The sequence below is a fragment of the Arachis hypogaea genome, chromosome 11 (assembly GCF_003086295.3).
Source record: "Arachis hypogaea cultivar Tifrunner chromosome 11, arahy.Tifrunner.gnm2.J5K5, whole genome shotgun sequence".
Taxonomy (NCBI): domain Eukaryota; kingdom Viridiplantae; phylum Streptophyta; class Magnoliopsida; order Fabales; family Fabaceae; genus Arachis; species Arachis hypogaea.
Window position 1 is genome coordinate 1,213,045 of NC_092046.1, and position 19,974 is coordinate 1,233,018.

Here is a 19,974-nt window from a genome sequence, read left to right on the forward strand (position 1 = left end):
TATACTTTCTATTATACTCTAATAGAGAGAAATTAAAAACTCTCTATCTAAACCCATATTAACTTATGAACTTCATTTGAATGAAATCTCATACATGAACTTCTATTTATATTTTTGCTTTTCTCAACTACGTGCCTCTGGATTTTTCTTGGGTTACTATTCTTATGTTACAAAAACCTATTATAATGAACTTTTATTTTGTTGATATATTTATATTTATTTTTACTTACGATTTAATAAAGTATATAATGTTAAGTTTATGTGCATAATTTATATATGCTGAAACTGTTTTCAGTGTTTTACTCTCTTTCTACTTTTAATTTGTGATAAATTGAATTGCTGATCATACATATATAATTGTTAATTTTTTTATAAATATTTTAAATTTATGAATTATATTTACGTATCGTCTTACGATTCTACAAATTACGATTCTAGACTAGTCTTTCGAGTCGAAATAAAAACTATGAATTTACTATATTGATAATACCTACAATATTATTAGAGTAATTTTATAGAAACGTCATAATATTAATACTACTTTATGTCATTCTCTAAACAAATATAAGATTAAATAAAAAATTTTATTCTTTTTTATTTTTTAGTTTTTATCTTTATTTACATATTTTAAATTTTTTAATAGTAAAATTTAAAAATTAATTATTTTAATTCCCTATCTAATCCATAAATATATTAAAAATTTTAACATACTATTTAATTTTTAGTAAAAAATCACATATATTTATTTTTATATAAAATTAATAATTAAAAAAGATTAAATAATAATTTAATCAACTATATTTTCTAACACGTCAGCAAAATCCAATTGCATAATAAGAGATTTTCTATCATCACTATCAGTATTCACTGCTCAGTTCTTATTACAACTTTCCTTCATTATCTCTCTCACTTATCCGCCAAATGATTTCGTTAACCGCCGCGAGATTTTCCAGTGTACCTACATTCTTCATTCTCTCTCCGTCCTCTTCTCCCTTCATCTTCGTCGGAGCACGCCGGAGACCATCGCCGCCGAAGAGAACAGTAGCCGCCGGCGCCAGAATGGGAGGAGGAGCGAGGTTCGACGGTCCGGTTCCAGTATCTGGCGACATTGAGGAGAACGACGTCGTTTTTGAGCACTGCGTTACGCGGACTCTTCCCCCTGCGGTGACTTTGGAGGAAGGCCTTCGGAAAATCAAGGATTCCATTGAGACGCTGAAGCTTTCGCCGCCTCGTAGCTCCACCGGATTCCTTAGGTTTCAGGTATCAAATTTGTTCGTTTCAGTGTTAGAACGATAAAATACGAGAAAATGCGAGAAAGCGTGAGTAAAGAGACAGTCACAGAGAATTTAACGGTTATTGAAACTAACTGAATCTAACAAACTGCACCTGTAACTATCTAACTAACTAACTAACATCACGTGACAGTAACTGAAACTAACTTACTAACTAAGTAACAGCACGTGATGACAGTAACTAACTATGAAGCTGTGCTAACTAATGTAGCTTCGAAGGAAGCTCTGACACTGAATTACAACCAGCAGTGGTGGAGTGATTGGTTTTCTTATTTTTGTTTCAGTTTTAGATTTAGATATATATATTTATGGAATATGTGTTGTTTTGCAAGGATAATTTGTGTTTTGAAGGGATCATTCAGGTATGTTTGTTTGTTTGTTTTTTTTTTTTTTTTTTTTGCAAAATTGTTTGTTTTTCAGAAAACAATGAGCATTGGCAGACTGGCAGTGTGAGTTGGTATCTTTATCTTAGTTTTATTTTATTTTTGGTTTTTGATGAAATTAGTGTCATGCAAAGGTTGTGGAATTAGTTAAAAGCCTGTCTCAAATTATTGTTCATGTATGTTAATTTACACTCCTGCATTTCAAAAGCCTAAAAGCCTAATTATGAAATTGAAGTTCTTAGTTTAATGTAAGGACATCTAAACCAGCTGAAAGTTTGGAAAATGTTGTCTATGGTGAAATGCTGAAACGATGCACTCCTGAATTATTGCTATGTGGATGTCATTTTCTTTTCCAGGTGGCTGTGCCTCCAAGTCCTAAGGCATTGAATTGGTTTTGCAGTCAACCGGAGTTGTCCGGAGTGTATCCTCTTATATACCTGTCAAAGAATGTTGATAATCCAACCTTGAAATCGCTGTATGTGAATGGAAGCCGTGGTCTCTTTGGCATTGGCTCTGCTGTTTCTTTTTCACGTTCATCCAGTGGAAAGCCTAGTATGATCAAAAGGTTGGTTCAACCTGGTCTTCATTCCTTCTGGTTCTATAAAATTCTTATTAGTTGCATGAAAACATCATATAGGACCGATCCAATCTTTGGTTAAAAGCTGGCCTTTCAAAGGACAGGCTCTTGGGTGATGCAGTCATGTTTGAGAGGCTATATTAACTTGCCACTAAAGATGCTTGCAGATTTAAATCTGAGAAAGAATTGAGTTGTTTTTATAATTTGTTTGCAGGTACATCTCTTCTGATTCAACACATATAGTGGCCTACGGTTTTGTGGATATTAATTTTGATAGTGACTCGATTTCCATGAATATTGAGGATGGTTCTTTTTATTTTTTCATTCCTGAGGTAAAGTTATTATTGGAATTTGAAAACAATCTCACTGTCTTCTTCAGTTCTTCCTCCTGTATTTTTTAGAATAATTGTTTAGCATGTATTCTTATTGTCTCACTAATGTGATATTGCTTAAACTGTAATACCATCATAACAGATTGAGTTAGATGAGTTGGAGTGCATTTCCATTTTGACGGTGACACTAGCATGGAATGACTTTTCCCTCTCCACTTTTGAGGAAGCCCTTCATTCACTTGAAATTTCTCTAAACCAGGTCCCAAGCATGCCTTAAATGTATTTTTGGGACCCTTTTTTTTTGGTCTACTTCCTTCTGTATTTATCCTTGATGTCATGTTTCGTTTTGTGCAGATTATGTGTTATACCTGGTCCGGTAGTGACACATTGAAACTAAAAAGCGTAAGATCTGGCCTCAGAAAACTGAATTTGGTAGAAGATAGAGCTATTGCAAGGGTATAAGTTCATTTCCTTCCTAATATGTAAGTCTTACTTGTAGCAAATAACATAGTTGTTTCTCCCTTAATTGTAGTTGTTTAAAGTTGGCTGGTTAGGAATTATTTACCTATACTTTTCCTATTTGTTTTATGTACACATATAGTATCTCATGAGAATGTCAGGTTTAGATAGGGAACTAGAAAAGAGGAGAAAATAGGGACTGAAATATATGGATATATTACTGAATATGGTGTGATGCTTTACAGGAGAGGAATCCTCACCTCTAGTTATCATCATAGGGAAACCCTAATCCAAACAAATAAGGAAATAATAGTAGATATCATAGGATATTCTTTTTATTCCGACAGTATTTGTTCCTTGCATAAGGCATTTGCATTCACTATCTCGGGGGATGCTTAGTATAAAAAAATTTATTTTCCTCTCTCTTTCATGTATTTTGAAATAAGTTGAAAGCGGTTGAAGTATATTATTCCAGTGTTTTTCCTTTATTTATTGCTTTCCTATGTATTTTTTAATATTAGTATATATTAGCATAATGCTTTTGTTCCAAATATATATGTTACGAGCTTTCTGGGCCATCTAAAGCTTGCTTCAAGTCTCTGATTGGTGTGTGTTCTGAGCATTGACTGTTGTTGTATGCTTTTCTGCATGAGCTGCTAGGTCTACATGAACACTATCACACCTGGAAGAAGAGAAAGCGTGGTTGACATCTTGGAACTGGTATCCTGTATTTTCCTTGTTCCTGCCTTTACTAGCATTAAGTTCACCATTTTGTGTGTATTTCTATCCTTTTATGCTTCTGCATTCTGTTGCATATGATCATTTTTCAATGTCTTCCTCGATTCTATTGTAGAAAGAGTCTCCATCTTCCAGTCAATTCTGTGTCAGGCTTTCAGCAACCCATGCCGTTTCACATAACATGGTATGCATTGTTTTGTCTGTATATACAGAAAAAGCATACATTAAGTATTCATCCAATCCCTTTGCAAAACATAAAACAAGAACTATAATATGTGCATAGATATATCTTATTGATTCTAACTTTATTATAATGCTGGAAAAATTGCTGAAGCCTTTTCATGTTATGTCTACTGTCTCTAACTATCAGTTGGATCAATCCAATAAATTATCATCCTCACTAATTGAGTGCGCCAATATCAATGCTGTATGGGCATCATTAATTGTTGAAGAATGCTCAAGGCTGGGTTTGACGGTGAGGTGATCTAATAAATTATTATAATTCTTCTCTCCATTAATAGATTCAAGCTTGTGAATTTTTTCTTTTTCTAGTATTTTTGTGTAGCACCGGGATCTCGGTCTTCCCCTCTTGCTGTTGCTGCTTCAAGTCACAAGTTAATCACATGTATTTCATGCTTTGATGAGCGTTCACTTGCTTTTCATGCTGTTGGATATGCAAGAGGGTCTCACGTGCCGGCAGTAGTCATCACATCATCTGGAACTGCAGTTTCAAACCTTCTTCCTGCGGTGAGATCAACCAACATTTTTCTCCCTTCTTAACTAACCTGGATTTATTTGGTATCCTGAATGCATAAATGATGACCTAACCTTAGTGATTCATTTGTTGTCATTCTTTGGGCTTCTACTAATGCATGAGTTCTAGAAATATATTGAACCGCTTTTGGGGTTTGTGTGCCGTTTTTTTTTGGTTTAGGGGTCTAGGATTGGTACAGCCAGACATTACTTTGCTGTTTATTAATTAATTGTATTCATGCATGTAGTTGTTACGTTAGGCTCCATCAACTTAAGTTGTAGTTACCATTTTCCTGAGGGATTTGCAACCTGAGTTTGTTATGCACGTAAGGTTTTGGATCAGTAAAGTTTTACTTTAGCCCTGATGGAAAGGTCATGATTTTCCTAGGGGATTTCTGATATATGTTGAGATCTTGGAAAACTTTGCCTTATCGATATCTCATCTTCCTATGTCTAGTATTCTTCTCTTAATCATAATAAATTCTTTTATTGGAAAAAAATGTAGGTTGTGGAGGCTAGTCAAGATTTTGTACCACTTCTTTTACTTACAGCAGATCGACCTCCAGAGCTGCTAGATTGTGGAGCTAACCAGGCAATTGATCAGGTTAAAAACTTCAGATGTTTCTCAAAGTCTCATGGTATACATTGTTTGTTATTTAATTAATTTGCGGTCAAAAAATGCCAAATCAAGAGGCAAGGTGTGGAGGGCTGCCCGGGAGGCAAAGATAAATATATAGTTGTTTATTTATTTATGTGATAAAAGAGTAGAAATAGGATTATATAGGAAGCTAAAACTACTAGTGGATAAGTTTGCACCAAAAGAACAACAAAGGTAAACAGAAAATGAAAATCCCCATATAATTGGTAGATAATGATACAATATACTGATACAGACTTAATCTTAGGGTATTTGTTAGACCTCTCTCACAATCTTCCTAGTGACTCCGAATCTTATCTAATTGGCCCCTTCTCATTTTCTATGGCAAGAAATCTTTGCCAATTCTCATAATTTGTTATGCAGAATCTGATTCCTGCTGTCTGTCAAACTTTTTCTATTGTAGACCTTCTCTATAATAGTCTTTATCTTGATTCCTTTGTTTTTACCTTGCTCACCTTGGTCCAGAAATTGTCGTGTGCATTTTGCAGAAGTTGCTTCTGATTTTGTGGTTTGGTTAGAGTCAAATGCATGAAGCCCTTCCCTGTATGTAGGTAAAGGGACTGCTTATGTGACTTGAACCTGCACCACCAAGTTAAAGGTAGCAACTTACCATTGCACCAAGATGTGCTCTATCTTCTTTGGTTCACCCCACAGCCACCGAATTTCTTGGTCTAAATACTGGTATCCAGAACCCATTGGACTCCAACTATGGGAGTAGAGCTCAGCACTAGCTTTTTCACCCGTAAGACTCAAACCTGTGATCCTATCTAAGGGAGTCAACTAACTTGAACCAACTAATTGTTGTTAAATATTCTTATTTGTTATTGTGATGGGGATTATATATTTCACTAACTAAATCTGGAAAGTCTACAAAAATTAGATGCTCTGGTCTCTTAACGAGAATGTAACTAGTTACACTGGTCTGAAGATTAATTGCTGTAATTCAAGAATGTCTGTGTCTTGTTTTTCTTGGTTACTCATGGTACACATTGAACTTTGGAATCAGGTGAACCATTTTGGTGTTTATGTGAGATATTTCTTCAATCTTCCTGCACCAACAGACCAAATTCTTACGAATATGGTACTTACCACTCTTGATTCTGCTATACATCGGGCAATAACTTCACCGTGTGGTCCTGTGCATATTAACTGCCCTTTCAGAGAGCCTTTGGAGAGCACTCCACGTAAATGGAGGTTAAGCTGTTTAAACGGGCTGGACCTCTGGATCAGTAATGCTGAACCATTTACCAAGTACATTCATATGCGACCATCTTGTATAGATGCTGTAGGAGAAATGATGGAAGTTATAGGCCTGATGCAAAAAGGCAAACATGGTCTTATATTATTTGGTGCAATCCATACAGAGGATGAGATGTGGGCTGCGCTGCTTTTGGCTAAACACCTCTGTTGGCCTGTTTTTGCTGATATTTTGTCAGGGTTGCGCTTGAAAAAGATCTTAACTTCTTTTCCTGATATTGAAAGAAACTTTTTATTTATTGATAATCTTGATCATGCTCTACTCTCAGATTCTGTCAAGGGCTTGTTGGAGATTGATGTGGTTATTCAGGTACCAAATACTCATGAATCTTTTCCCACTTCCTTCTATAATTTCTGCTGAATGCATTTTTGAACGTACTAGTAATGTCCATTTACTTGTGTGTGTTTCTTTTTGGTTGTTTATTCGGAGCAGTTGGGAAGTAGGATAACTAGCAAACGAGTTTGTCAAATTCTAGAGGAGCGTGCTCCTTTTCCATATATTGTGGTTGACAAGCATCCACTTCGTCATGATCCATCACATATTGTAACCCACCGGATACAAACTACCATTGTTGATTTTGTGGGTTTTTTAGTTAAGGCTGAATTCCCCCATACAGAGCGCATATGGAGCACTTCATTACAACTGTTGAGTAAAATGGTACTGATTCTAAGAAAATAAGACTAACTTATTGGTATGATGATATTAGCGTTTTTCTTCTTTTTTTTCCCCTTTGATGGAGTTATTGTATTTGGTAATAATCTTGTTAGATTCAGCTATTGGCAATTTTTAGCAACATTCTCTAAAACTTATTGATCTGCAGGTTGAATGGGAGATACTGTTTCAAATCAATGCTGAGTGCTCCCTGACTGAACCTTATGTGGCACATATGATGTCAGATGCTCTTTCTTCTGAGTCTGCTCTTTTCCTTGGTAACAGTATGCCCATTCGTGATGTAGATATGTATGGACTTGGTTGGTCTACAAGCAACCCAAGTGTTGCATCTATCATGTTAAACTCAGACCTACCAGTTAACTTGATGAGGGTGGCTGGTAACAGGGGGGCTAGTGGTATTGATGGATTACTTAGCACGGCCATTGGGTTTGCCGTGGGAAGCAATAAAAGGGTAGCTATTTATGTTATCAGAATTATCAATTTACTTATATTAGCTGGTGGAAATGTGTCACTGCACGATTTTATAATTTTGCAGTTGTATTAAATTCATCTTTCTTTGATTTGTATTCTAAATGACTGTTTTTTTCATCCATTAGTTGGTTTAGTATCTTTTTTCTCTTCACTTTTTATTTCACAATTTCAATCAGGTGTTCTGTTTAGTTGGAGACATTTCTTTATTGCATGATACAAACAGTTTGGCAATTTTGTATCAAAGGTATTTCTTTATCCTTCTGACCATTTTTGTCTCTCCTTTTGCCCGATGTTGTGTTGGACGAGTGGACACACAGACTCTAGATAAAATAAGATTTGGGTGTTTCTTCATTGAAGAGAAAGTAGAACCTTTTTTGGACAAAGTAGTAGAATCTTCCCTTAGTATATGACCTATAGATGTTACAAGAAGATGGAGCCGTTATATTGACTAAAAACTGCTCATAATAACTCATCTCAAAATATTATAGGATACCATAAGGATATTACTAGACTAAGAGAACTTTGGGGTAAAGGTAAGGTTGATGTTTTGTGATATGGTGATCTGGATGTAAATACTGGGAATAGCCTTGTGGTAGGGGGTCGGGGGTAAGGGGTAAGGCTGCTTGCATCGACCCTCCCTAGACTTCACCTTGTGGGAGACTTGTCCACAGGGCCACCCCTTACCTAAAGATATGAGATATTTTCTGTAGATATTCTAAGTCATTTCTACGATAAACTTGGAAAACTTTCATATTTCTTTGTTACAAGATTACCGTTTATACTTATCACTTGTAGCTAATGTTCTGAAAATAACTCTACATTTAGGAAATTACGGAAACCAATGACCATTTTTGTGGTAAATAATCACGGAGGAGCAATTTTCAGTCTTCTTCCATTGGCAGATAAAGTTGAGCCTAGTATCCTTCATCAATACTTCTATACCTCTCATAACATATTTATCCAAGGGCTATGCATGGCACATGGGTAAGAATCTAGATATACTTTGGTAGGAATTATTTGATCTTTTTTTTTCCATTGATCATTCTATTTTGTCTGAGATATGTTTGCATTTCTTTGTTCTACTCTTTGCTTGAATGAAATGTCATCTAATTTGTCTCTGGAAATCTTGTAAAATATTTATCATTGGATGGTAGTCCAACGCGAGGTAGTTTTATGAGGTTTAAACTATCATCTGTGTGCTGAAATTAACTGGGGAGGTAACTAATATTGTTTTTGTTTATGCAACCGGTGTCAGCATAACATCAAACAGAAATGCTGTGATATATATAATGGCAAGACAATAACCATAAAATTATATATTTTGTTAGAAATTGGATAATTTTCCCATTGACTTTACATACATAGTCCATGCTTAATCAATCCTACTATTCATGAGGGGAAAAAATCAATATGCGTGCAGAATCAAACATTTGCACGTGAAGACCAAGGCAGAATTTGAAGATGCTTTACGTTTAGCTCAACATGAGCAAGTGGATTGTATGGTTGAAATTGATAGTTCAATCGATGCCAATGCTAATTTTCACAGGTTACACTGCTGCTGATTTAAGATTCAGTTAATGGATATCACTTCATTGCTCATGAATTTGTATCTTGACTCAGTATTTTGAGAAAACACTCTCTGGGTGCTGTGAAAGATGCTATGAGGTACATCCCAAATCCCGGTGCTATTAAAGATCAGCATTATTTGTACAAAATTCGTACAATGGAGTGTTTGAGATATAGGTAAGTTTTCACATTATGCAAAAAATTCAAGTCTCCAATGACACTGCTATTTTTTATTTATTTTTTTTTGGTTGCGGGGAGGGGGACGACTTCTATTGAACTGTTAACCTTTCCTTCATTTGATTACTTTCTTTGGATTTTGTATAATGATTTGGTTGCAGATTTGCACTAAGTGCACCACCAACATCAGCATCTGTTGGTGATAATCATGATGAATTCTATAGAGAAGGATTTATCATATCTTTAATTCTTGAAGATGGAAGTGTTGGTTTTGGTGAGGTTGGTATCACTCTGATATTATATCATCTTTCATATCTAGTTTAAAATGTTTCCAATCTTAAGCACATAGAGAAATAGATTGGTGAGGGGCTGATACATATTACAGCCCATCCCTTGGGTGTTATGCATACCAGTTGTGAAGCATACTGTAGACAAGAAGAGGAACATAAAATTTCTTTTCCATTCTCCTGTAAATCTACTCTAATATGTACTTGATGTTTTGTTGTTGGCATCAAGCAGGTTGCTCCGATTGAGATCCACAGAGAAAATTTGGTAGATGCAGAATATCAACTTAGGTTCCTTGTTCATATCATGCGACAAGTTAATATTAGTTGCTTCCTCTCTCTATTGAAGGGCACATTTTCATATTGGATTTGGAATGAGTTGGGAATTGTGGTAAGCTGTCTCACCTACATTATTTAGCGTAGGGTTAGGCATTTTATGTGAACAAAAACCAACTTGAATTTTTGGGTGACAGTTTCCTTGACATGGTATTAAGGTTATTTGTAAATGGATTTTGTTTGAGGGTATGTTTAAATAGTATTGACATGAATAGTATTAGATTTCTGCATCAACTAGAGATAAGTTGTATAGGTGTTTTGAAAACCCCTTAAGCTAGTTTGGGTTTGAGTTAGTCTTATCCAAATCCAATGAATCGAAACCGCTCCTTAAAATGTACCTATTACCTATGAGTTATCAAATATAAATTTAAGAACAACTACTTCATTGGCAATGAGGTCATCAAGAAACAGCTTTCCCAAAAAGCTTAAGCTACTATGTAATTTTTTTTTCTTATAAAACGTTTTTATTGCATCTCTATTATGTCCCATCCCACTAGAGCAGAGTCCTTTGCACTTGAATTGTTGGTCCACTTGCCTCTGAGGAAAAGACTTACTTATTGTTCATGAATTTAGAATTGTGGGAGTTGTGAGGACTGAACACTAGATATATATTGGTGTGTTTGGGTAAGCTTCCAAAAAACAAAAAAGTACATTCTAAAATATCAATAGAATCAGAAGAAGCTCTATTTTTATTTATTTATTTATTGTTGTTTATTTTTTAATAGCAATAGGAATTGATGCTAACTTTCTCAAGAAGCTTATTCAAATAGATTATGCAAACCTCAAAAGTACTGCCTCTATCAAAAGAGAGACTTTTCTTTTTGGGAAGGGAAAATTAAAATTAGAAAAAAAAAAAAAAAGCAGCAGCATAAATAATAGCACCCTTGGTCAAAGAAGATTGGCTACCATATCAAGATTCAATTATCCTAGAAGCTTAATATGTTGGGTGAACCGTTGACGACACTAATGGTTTATTTATTACCAAGGTTATCAAATTATGACATACAGAATTGATATATACTTCATGTTCTAATTTTCTATGATGCAGCCATCTTCTATTTTTCCTAGTGTTAGATGTGGTTTGGAAATGGCTATCCTCAATGCCATAGCTGCTGCAAAAGGCTCCAACTTGTTGAACCTACTTCATCCTCCTATAAGTGAAAAAGATGAATGTGAAACATCATCAGTTCAGGTTTGTGCACTACTTGATTCAAATGGATCTCCAACAGATGTTGCTAATGTTGCTGCCACATTAGTCGAGGAAGGATTTTCTGCAATCAAACTCAAGGTAAGCTAGTTTTCTATTGTTTTGACTTCTTTCTGGAAATCTCTCAGCTCTGCTTCATTTTATATGTAGATCAATGGTTAGAGAAGTATAAAGCTAACAGGTTATAATGCTATACAGGTAGCACGTCGGTATAACCCAACGCAAGATGCCATGGTAATAAAAGAGGTGCGAAAGAAAGTCGGATGCCAGATAATCATACGAGCTGATGCAAATCGGAAGTGGACTTATGAAGAAGCTATGGAGTTCAGCTCTTTGGTTAAGGATTGCAACTTACAGTTTATTGAGGTAGACTAAGTTCACATACTTCATAACTTCTGCACTCATTTTTAATTTTTACTATTGACTATATTTCTTGTTGCATATTTGCAATGTATTAATAACTTTTTTTTTGAATATCACCTTTGCAGGAGCCTGTTCAGGATGAAGACGATATAGTCAAGTTCTGTGAAGAAAGTGGCTTACCTGTTGCACTAGATGAGACCATAGATAAAATTCAAGAAAATCCCCTGGGAACGCTAGTAAAATTTACTCATCCGGGAATAGTTGCTGTTGTAAGTTGAATTTACAATGGATACTTTAGGAGCTGGGTATTCTTAATTTTTTTCGGTATGAGGTAGAGGCATTATGTGGACTCTTTTAGTAGGATTCACAAAGTTACAGTATCAAGCTGCAATGCTACATTTCTTTAGAATAAATTAACTAATAGCTCAACCAATCCATTTTTGGTCCTATGTTATTCATGCTCAGCAGTAATACAAACTTGGAAAAGAAAAAATTTATTATTCAGCTTAAGTTGGTGTGTATAGATGTTGAATATGATACTGGCTAAGCTGGAGAGTATTATTGATTCAAACAGAATTTATTTTATGATTCCTTTAAAGAAGTGCACAATACTCCAACTTACTAATGATGAACTGATGACTTCTATCTAGAATTCCAATTCTCTGTCTTATGATTTTATATTTTATTTTTCAGGTTATCAAACCAAGTGTTGTTGGGGGTTTTGAGAATGCTGCATTAATTGGACGATGGGCACACCAGCTGGGGAAGATGGCTGTTGTCAGTGCTGCATTTGAAAGCAGTCTAAGTCTATCTGCATATGCACAGTTTTCTAGTTATCTTGATATGCTAAGTTTTGATACAGTGAACAAGTTACATGGTAAGAAAGTTCCTTCTGTAGCCCATGGTCTTGGAACCTACCGTTGGCTAAAGGAAGATGCAACAATTAATCCAGTTTTAATTGGCCGTAATCCACATAGTGGTATTGTTGAAGCATCTGTACCAAATGCTAGTAGGCTGCTACATAATTTCCAAATCAACCAAAATGTCATATGTGATATTATTGATGAGGAGCAAGTTCTTAAATACCAACTGAAATTAGAGCTTAGTAGTTTATCTTGTTCTTTTGAGGTTCAAGAAACTGGCCAAAAAACAAATGTAAGTACAGAAGCCTCCATACATATTCATTTTATCTTTTTTAAAACAAGAAAAGAAATCTTTATTAAACATTTCACTTGTGCCAACATTTTCTTATTACCTTAGATGCACAATTTTGAATTGTAACATGCTAACATAAATATTCATAATTATTGCAACACATTCTAGTTTACTGATGCTATGACACTGTAATAATTGGACTAGTATGACTAGTTTTAAAATCCACCTTGACCATTTTCTTCTTTGAAGGGGAAATCTATTGTCATAAAATATAATTCATTTTTTGTGTTTAGAAAGTAAATCTGATTCCTGCATACAGATCTGATTATGTCTGATTTAGCAAATGTAGGACAATGTACTAGTATTTCTTCATGGTTTCCTTGGAGCTGGTGAAGATTGGAGTCCTATCATGAAGAGCTTTTCTGGATCAGCAAGATGCATCTCAGTGGATCTTCCTGGTCATGGAAAATCAATAATACATGGTGTGAATGATGCTTGTGAGGAACCATTGTTGTCAATGGAAATAATAGCTAATATATTCCATCAACTATTACATCATATAACACCAGGAAAAGTTACACTAGTTGGGTATTCGATGGGTGCTAGGATTGCATTGTATCTTGCACTCAGATTCAGTAGTAAGGTATGGCGGTGGCATTCAATGTAATATCTTTGTTTCCAACTTTTCTTCACTATGGATCAGCAATTTGAACATTCATGTCAGATAAAAGGAGCTGTGTTAATATCTGGAAGCCCTGGATTAAAAGATAAATTATCACAAAAAATCCGCTCAGCTAAAGATGACTCCAGAGCAAGTTCTATCATTTCTCATGGTTTAGAATCTTTTCTCAATTCCTGGTATGCAGCAGATCTGTGGAAAAGGTGACTTGTTTGTTCTAAACCTTTAGAATGTGCAGTGATTTTGGCTGATCTTATTAGACTTATATGGCATACTTTTCATTCCATTTTCCTTCTTTCCCTTTTACATCATACAGCTTAAGAAGCCATCCTCACTTCACACGAATCACTGCTAATCGCTTGCAACATGAAGACCTGCAGAGTCTTGCCAAGATGTTGTCTGGATTAAGCATAGGAAGGCAGCCGTAAGCTAATTCAAGTTTAACTAATTGTTCATTCCTCTTGGCTTTGTCATTCATGGGTGTGCCAAGTAGCTTCGTCTTTGGTATATTAAAACTTAAAAAGTAATATAGTGCTAACTATCAAGAAAGATTGGAATGATATATTGGATGAATGAACACATGACAAGATAGATTAGGAATGAATAAATTTATAGGCAAAAGTATTAAAATACCCTTTGGTATACATGTATATATGATATATTCAAAATTTAATTTGGCATTATGAAGATTCATGAACTTTATTGTCTCTGTTGTGGTTTCTCTCTATGCATTGCAGATCGTTGTGGAAAGATCTGCCAAATTGCAGAACACCTCTTCTTATCATACACGGAGAAAAGGATGCAAAATTTAAGAAAATTGCTCAAGAAATTATGAACAGAGTCCGTTCCGGAGTGGGGAGCAATCAAGAAAAAGTGAATATAGACATCCATGAGGTGGTTGAGATTCCCAACTGTGGCCATGCTGTCCATTTGGAGAACCCGCTTCCTGTAGTTTCCGCCTTGAGACGATTCCTAACTACACTCTGAAAGGTAAGTGTTGTTGATGTCCAACAAGTTTGATGATGATTAGAACATAGTATGGTATATTGTTAAAGATGTTAACATGTTAATTATAGTACTGCTTTATGCAAGCTCATATAATTGATATTCAGTATTAGCTCTGACTGAATTTAATAATTTTGTACTATAGACCACAAGCTAAATACTTCAATAGCTTGCGGCTTATAATTCAATTACATTCTCAATGACACATTTACTTTATCCTTGTTTTTCCCAGTTGATTTTGTTATGATGATATTTTTTTGCTTGTTTTCTTTGGTGGACAGCAACCCCATTTGCCTTATTTACACAAAGTTCTCCATGGTGCACAAAGGATTTTTAAAATCTTGCAATCATCTTGGACTTCACATTTAATACTCATGTTTGTTGGTACCCTTGGGATACCAAACCCTGTAAAAGATATCATATGCACAATTTTGATATAATTAGTTTTATATAAACTTTCTAATATGTTCTAAAAAATAAAGCAAAGTTAAAAAATAAAATTTACCATTAGTAGCTATTAAAGCAAGAAGGACAACTGCAAATGTTATGTGAACTGAAATTTTAGTTATACTCTGTCCCAATCCCTCAATCTCAATTCTAGCGCAGTCTTAGGTAACCTGGGTGCTAGCTTCATGTCCTGTTAGTAGGAATTTAAGTAACTTAAGGATACTTTCTCTGGTTCTAAATAAGTACCTATTTTCAAATTTTATTTAGTCACAGATAAGGAAGTATAATCAGTAAGATTCCTGATTCTTCCTATAAATAAAATTCTCAATGGAAGATAAGTGTTACTCTACTCAATTCAATGATAGAGAGAGATGACTTAAGTACAAATAAAGAAAGTTGGGAAATTGCCTTAAAACATTTAATGCTTTACCTAGCACAATTTCGAAACCCCTATAGTCTATAGATCTCTATCTTCCCTTCTCATTGAAGTGTGGAAGGAGAAAAGGTGAGCTTATTAAAGAGAGGAAATGGGACTGAAAAGTAAAAAGACAAGTGTGTGCCATCCTTATTTGAATAAGGTTTGTGTTTGGTTGACAGTAGAAATAATATGGGAAGAATATGGTTTTGAGTTTTGTATTGTTGCTCAAAAAGAAATATGGTTGAGCTTAATTTCAACAAAGCCAAACAATGTGGTTTCAGCTAAATTTGTTCTCCTCACACACAATGACTTGGGAAAAAAGACTAATGTGATCGAATAAAATTTTGAGAGATCTATTTGATTAACGAGTAAAATTTGATGGATTATTTTAGTCATTTACTCTGGAATTAAAATTATAAACTAGAGATTGAAATTCATGTTCCGAAATAATCTTCAATCCGAGATGTGCTAATGCTCTTCATGTAGTCATGTAGACATTCATATTCTTTTCTGGATCATACTTTAATAGAAACATTGGTGAAAGAGAACTACTGATGATTTCCAAATAAAAAAATGTGCCTCAATAACACGTCGTTATAACAATCCTACTAATAAGTGTTGAAATATCATGAATTATTATACATGGAAATTCATGACTGACAGTTTTAACTAATATTTGTGAAGAATCATTTTATAATCTGATATAAAATCCATTATATTAAGAAGTGAAGGTGCCAGACTGCCTGTAACAATGTTAATCATGTCACCTTCAATTGTTGTGACATGAAGTCCCTAATTTCATCTAACATCAAAGATGATTCAGGCAAATCCTCAAACACATAAGACCCATGAAATGCATTTGGATACTCCACCAACCTCACTCCTACTCCTGCACTCTCTAAACCCTTGCAATATTTTCTTTGCCAATCTTGCAACGGGTCGGATCCACCAATCACCACGAGCGTGTTCGGGAATTTCGAGCCCGAAAATCTTGCCGAATTTGGTCCGAACACGTTCGCGGCAGGATGGTTCCGGTTCGACCCTTTCGGCAAGAATGCTTTCCAGAACCAATCAGCCCGGTCCACCGACAAACCCGGAGCCCCGTTTCCAATTCGGATCTCTGACTCAGTCCTTTCCTCCCCGCCAAAAAACGGCTGAACTGCAATCAGCCCACGCAATCTCACGCGCTCAAATTTACACGCGCCAGCACGTGCCACTACGTGGTGTCCCAAATTCCCACCAGCGCTATCGCCCATGATAAAACACCGGCCAAGATCTGCGCCAGGAGGGAGGCGCGTGGGGTCCACGGAGTCAAGAAACTTGACGACGTCAAACCCGTCGTCGTATTGGGCGGGGCAGCGGTGCTCAGGGGCAAGACGGTAATTAACTGAGATCACAATGGAGCGGATGTGATTGGACACGCGCCTGGCAAACGAGTCCATGAAGACGGTGTTGGCAGAGTTAGTTGCAAATCCGCCGCCGTGGAAATATACTACGACGGGGAGAGTGTCACCAGTGGCAGTGGCGGCGGCGATAGAGTGGGAGGGAGTGTATTGTCGGAACCAGAGGTCGCGGGAGGGGTCGACGGTGACATCGACTGAGGAGGGTGGGGTGGGCGGTGTTTTGGGGTCGAAGAGGCGGAGGAGGCGGCGGTTGATGGTGAAGTTAGGGCGGAAGCAGGCTTTGCGGATGCGCGAGTAGGCTGAGATCATAAGCTTGATCTTCCATGGAAGCGACATTGTTGTAAGAAACTAAGAATGAATGAGTGAGTCCGTTAACGACAAGTGCCGAAAGTAACAAACGCTTTTGGTTTCTGTTATGGTTAGGTTAGTTATTAGTTATTACTGTTTTTCTTTCTTTTTTTAGTGGAAACTTGTATTAATAAGTTGGTAATTGGTTGACATTTAACAAAAAGGCCACGTGGAGTTAATTTGTCAGGGTAAATTTTATATTAGAAAAATCTTAAAGTCAGCCGTTTTTAGCAATTTTTATTATAAATATTAAATAAATTTATTAATTTATGTATATAAATTATAATATAAATATAAATTTTGTTAACTCATATGTATAAATTATTACTAATTAAATATTTATTAACTATGTAGTACTTCTGAATTTAAATTATATAATTGAAGTTTTTGATAGCAATATGTCTGGTTGCATATATATATATATATAGGCTCCATTAATCATTTTCATCGTATTATTTTATAATGAGTAGTATTTTAGTATTAAAATTAAAAAAATATTAACGTAACATCTTCTGGTGTGTCCGTAAGTATATATATTTCTGATCAACTTATTTTTTAAAAAATATATTTTTTATAATTTATATAAAATTTAATATTTAATATATAATTATATATACCAATTACAATCATTAATATTTTAAATTATTTAATTATATTAATATTCAATCATTCTAATTATCAGTCACTGTAATATAATTTTTAATCAAATATAATTAACTATAAATATGATATTAACATTAATAATTTTGTTAATATTTTTTATTACGTATGTGTGTACTTTATTAGTATCAAATTTGACATTGATATATCAATAATTAATTTCTATCATTAATTTTATGCTACTAAAGATTATATAAAGTATTTTTTTTTTGTGATTTTTTTGAGTTTAAATTTAAAAATTAAAGTATTTTGTTTAATTTTTTAAAAGTTAAGTACAATTTTGTTTCCTATAGTTTAGGTCGAAAATTTTATTTGTCTTTAACTTTTTTTTTACATTTAAATTTGTTCCTAAGATTCAACTTAGTTTTAGGGTAAGTTACTTAATTATATAACCAGAAGAAAGAAAATTAAGTGTGTCCCTCAAAGTATAAAAGGCTACATCAATGTCTCAAGTCGTATTTCTATGTAAATTGAATTGAATAAATTTGAGGGTAAAAAATCTTAATAAGCAAGTCAAGAATCATGTAACGTAAATACGCCAAAGCGAAAATCGTTTCAGCAATAAGCCAAATCATATTTTTATATAATTCGAACCATGTTGGTTCGAATTCCATTTCTACGTAATTCGAACCAGCTTGGTTCGAATTATACAGAAACACATGCATACACGTAATTCGAACCAGCTTGGTTCGAATTACACACAAACATACGCACACACATAATTCGAACCAGCTTGGTTGGAATTACACACAAACACACGCACACACTAATTCGAACCAGCTTGGTTCGAATTATACACAGTAATTCATTGTATAATTCGAATTATGATGTTAAAAAATTAATAATTTATTTAAAAAAATTTATTAAAAAAATTAATAATTTAAAAATTAAAAAAAATATATTTTTATTTCATACGTTAAAAAAAGCTAACAAAATATTTAATTACGAGACTTCTTTAAAATATTAATGAGCTATCAATTCGAATTCCATACAATACTTTTCTGTCCATTTTTAATAGTTCATGAATATTTTTTAATAAATTTTTTTAATAAATTTTTTTAAATTATAGTACAAAAAATATTTTATCCTATGCAAAACAATTTAAAAAAAATGGCTTAAAAAATGTTAGGAGTACTATAAAAATTTGTAATGTTATAATAACTTAGGTAAATACATGCATGTACTCAAATTTTAAATAAAATACTCTACATAGTCGATAATAATTTAGAAATGAAAGAAAATATTTTATTCCATACAAAATAATTAAAAAATATATTTTATTCTATACAAAATAATTTTAAAAAATGGCTTAAAAGAAGTTATGAGTACTATAAAAGTTTATAATATTCTAGTGATTTAGGTAAATACATGATAAAAATATTTTTTCTTTAATTTCTAAATTATTAGTGACTATGTGGAGTATTTCTTTAATGTCCTAAGTCATTAGGACATTACAAATTTTTATAGTACTTCTAACATCTTTTAAGCCATTTTTTAAATTATTTTGCATAGAATAAAATATTTTTTTGTGGTATAATTTAAATAAATTTATTAAAAAATATTCATGATAATTTTTTAATAAAATTATTTAAATTATATGGTGAGAAATTACATGATTCGAATTACGCATAGGGAAGTTCGAATTACTCTGATTCAAATGATATGGTGAGCAATTTGAATTCTATACAATACTCTTCTGCCCATTCTTGATAGCTCATGAATATTTTTTAATAAATTTATTTAAATTATACCACAAAAAAATATTTTATTCTATGTAAAATAATTTAAAAAATGGCTTAAAAGATGTTAGAAGTACTATAAAAATTTGTAATGTCCTAATGACTTAGGACATTAAAGAAATACTCCACATAGTCACTAATAATTTAGAAATTAAAGAAAAAATATTTTTATCATGTATTTACCTAAATCACTAAAATATTATAAACTTTTATAGTACTCATAACTTCTTTTAAGCCATTTTTTAAAATTATTTTGTATAGAATAAAATATATTTTTTAATTATTTTGTATGGAATAAAATATTTTCTTTCATTTCTAAATTATTATCGACTATGTAGAGTATTTTATTTAAAATTTGAGTACATGCATGTATTTACCTAAGTTATTATAACATTACAAATTTTTATAGTACTCCTAACATTTTTTTTAAATTTTTTTGCATAGGATAAAATATTTTTTGTACTATAATTTAAAAAAATTTATTAAAAAAATTTATTAAAAAATATTCATAAACTATTAAAAATGGACAGAAAAATATTGTATGGAATTCGAATTGATAGCTCATTAATATTTTAAAGAAGTCTCGTAATTAAA

The 19,974-nt window shown here is 33.5% G+C and overlaps 2 protein-coding genes across 8 annotated transcripts; one reads left to right on the forward strand and one right to left on the reverse strand.

The window, feature by feature from the left end:
• The first annotated feature begins 828 nt into the window (after window positions 1-828).
• Window positions 829-14,820, forward strand: LOC112719735 (protein PHYLLO, chloroplastic). 7 transcript variants are annotated; one of them, XR_011868012.1, is made up of 28 exons: window positions 829-1,260; window positions 2,032-2,240; window positions 2,467-2,584; window positions 2,727-2,843; window positions 2,939-3,040; window positions 3,704-3,763; window positions 3,897-3,965; window positions 4,152-4,256; window positions 4,334-4,528; window positions 5,040-5,138; window positions 6,199-6,759; window positions 6,883-7,107; window positions 7,271-7,573; window positions 7,770-7,837; window positions 8,419-8,577; window positions 9,014-9,139; window positions 9,214-9,336; window positions 9,498-9,615; window positions 9,856-10,011; window positions 11,005-11,244; window positions 11,362-11,529; window positions 11,652-11,795; window positions 12,220-12,681; window positions 13,022-13,324; window positions 13,406-13,563; window positions 13,677-13,784; window positions 14,098-14,350; window positions 14,647-14,820. XR_011868012.1 is itself a non-coding variant. In XM_025770402.3 (28 exons), exons 1-27 carry the CDS (start codon window positions 922-924, stop codon window positions 14,345-14,347), a joined length of 5,076 nt encoding a protein of 1,691 aa, XP_025626187.1. In that variant the 5' UTR covers window positions 829-921; the 3' UTR covers window positions 14,348-14,350; window positions 14,647-14,820. The 7 variants fall into 7 exon arrangements, 6 of the variants coding, with proteins under 6 accessions (XP_025626187.1, XP_025626191.1, XP_072063966.1 ...); XM_025770402.3 differs by having other exon boundaries at window positions 13,031-13,324; XM_025770406.3 differs by having other exon boundaries at window positions 863-1,260; window positions 2,939-3,066; window positions 13,031-13,324.
• Window positions 14,821-15,988: 1,168 nt separating this feature from the next.
• LOC112723714 (probable carboxylesterase 18) lies at window positions 15,989-16,969 on the reverse strand. The gene has a single exon (XM_025775165.2). The coding sequence runs from the start codon at window positions 16,967-16,969 to the stop codon at window positions 15,989-15,991; it is 981 nt and encodes a 326-aa protein (XP_025630950.1).
• Between the last annotated feature and the right edge of the window lie 3,005 nt (window positions 16,970-19,974).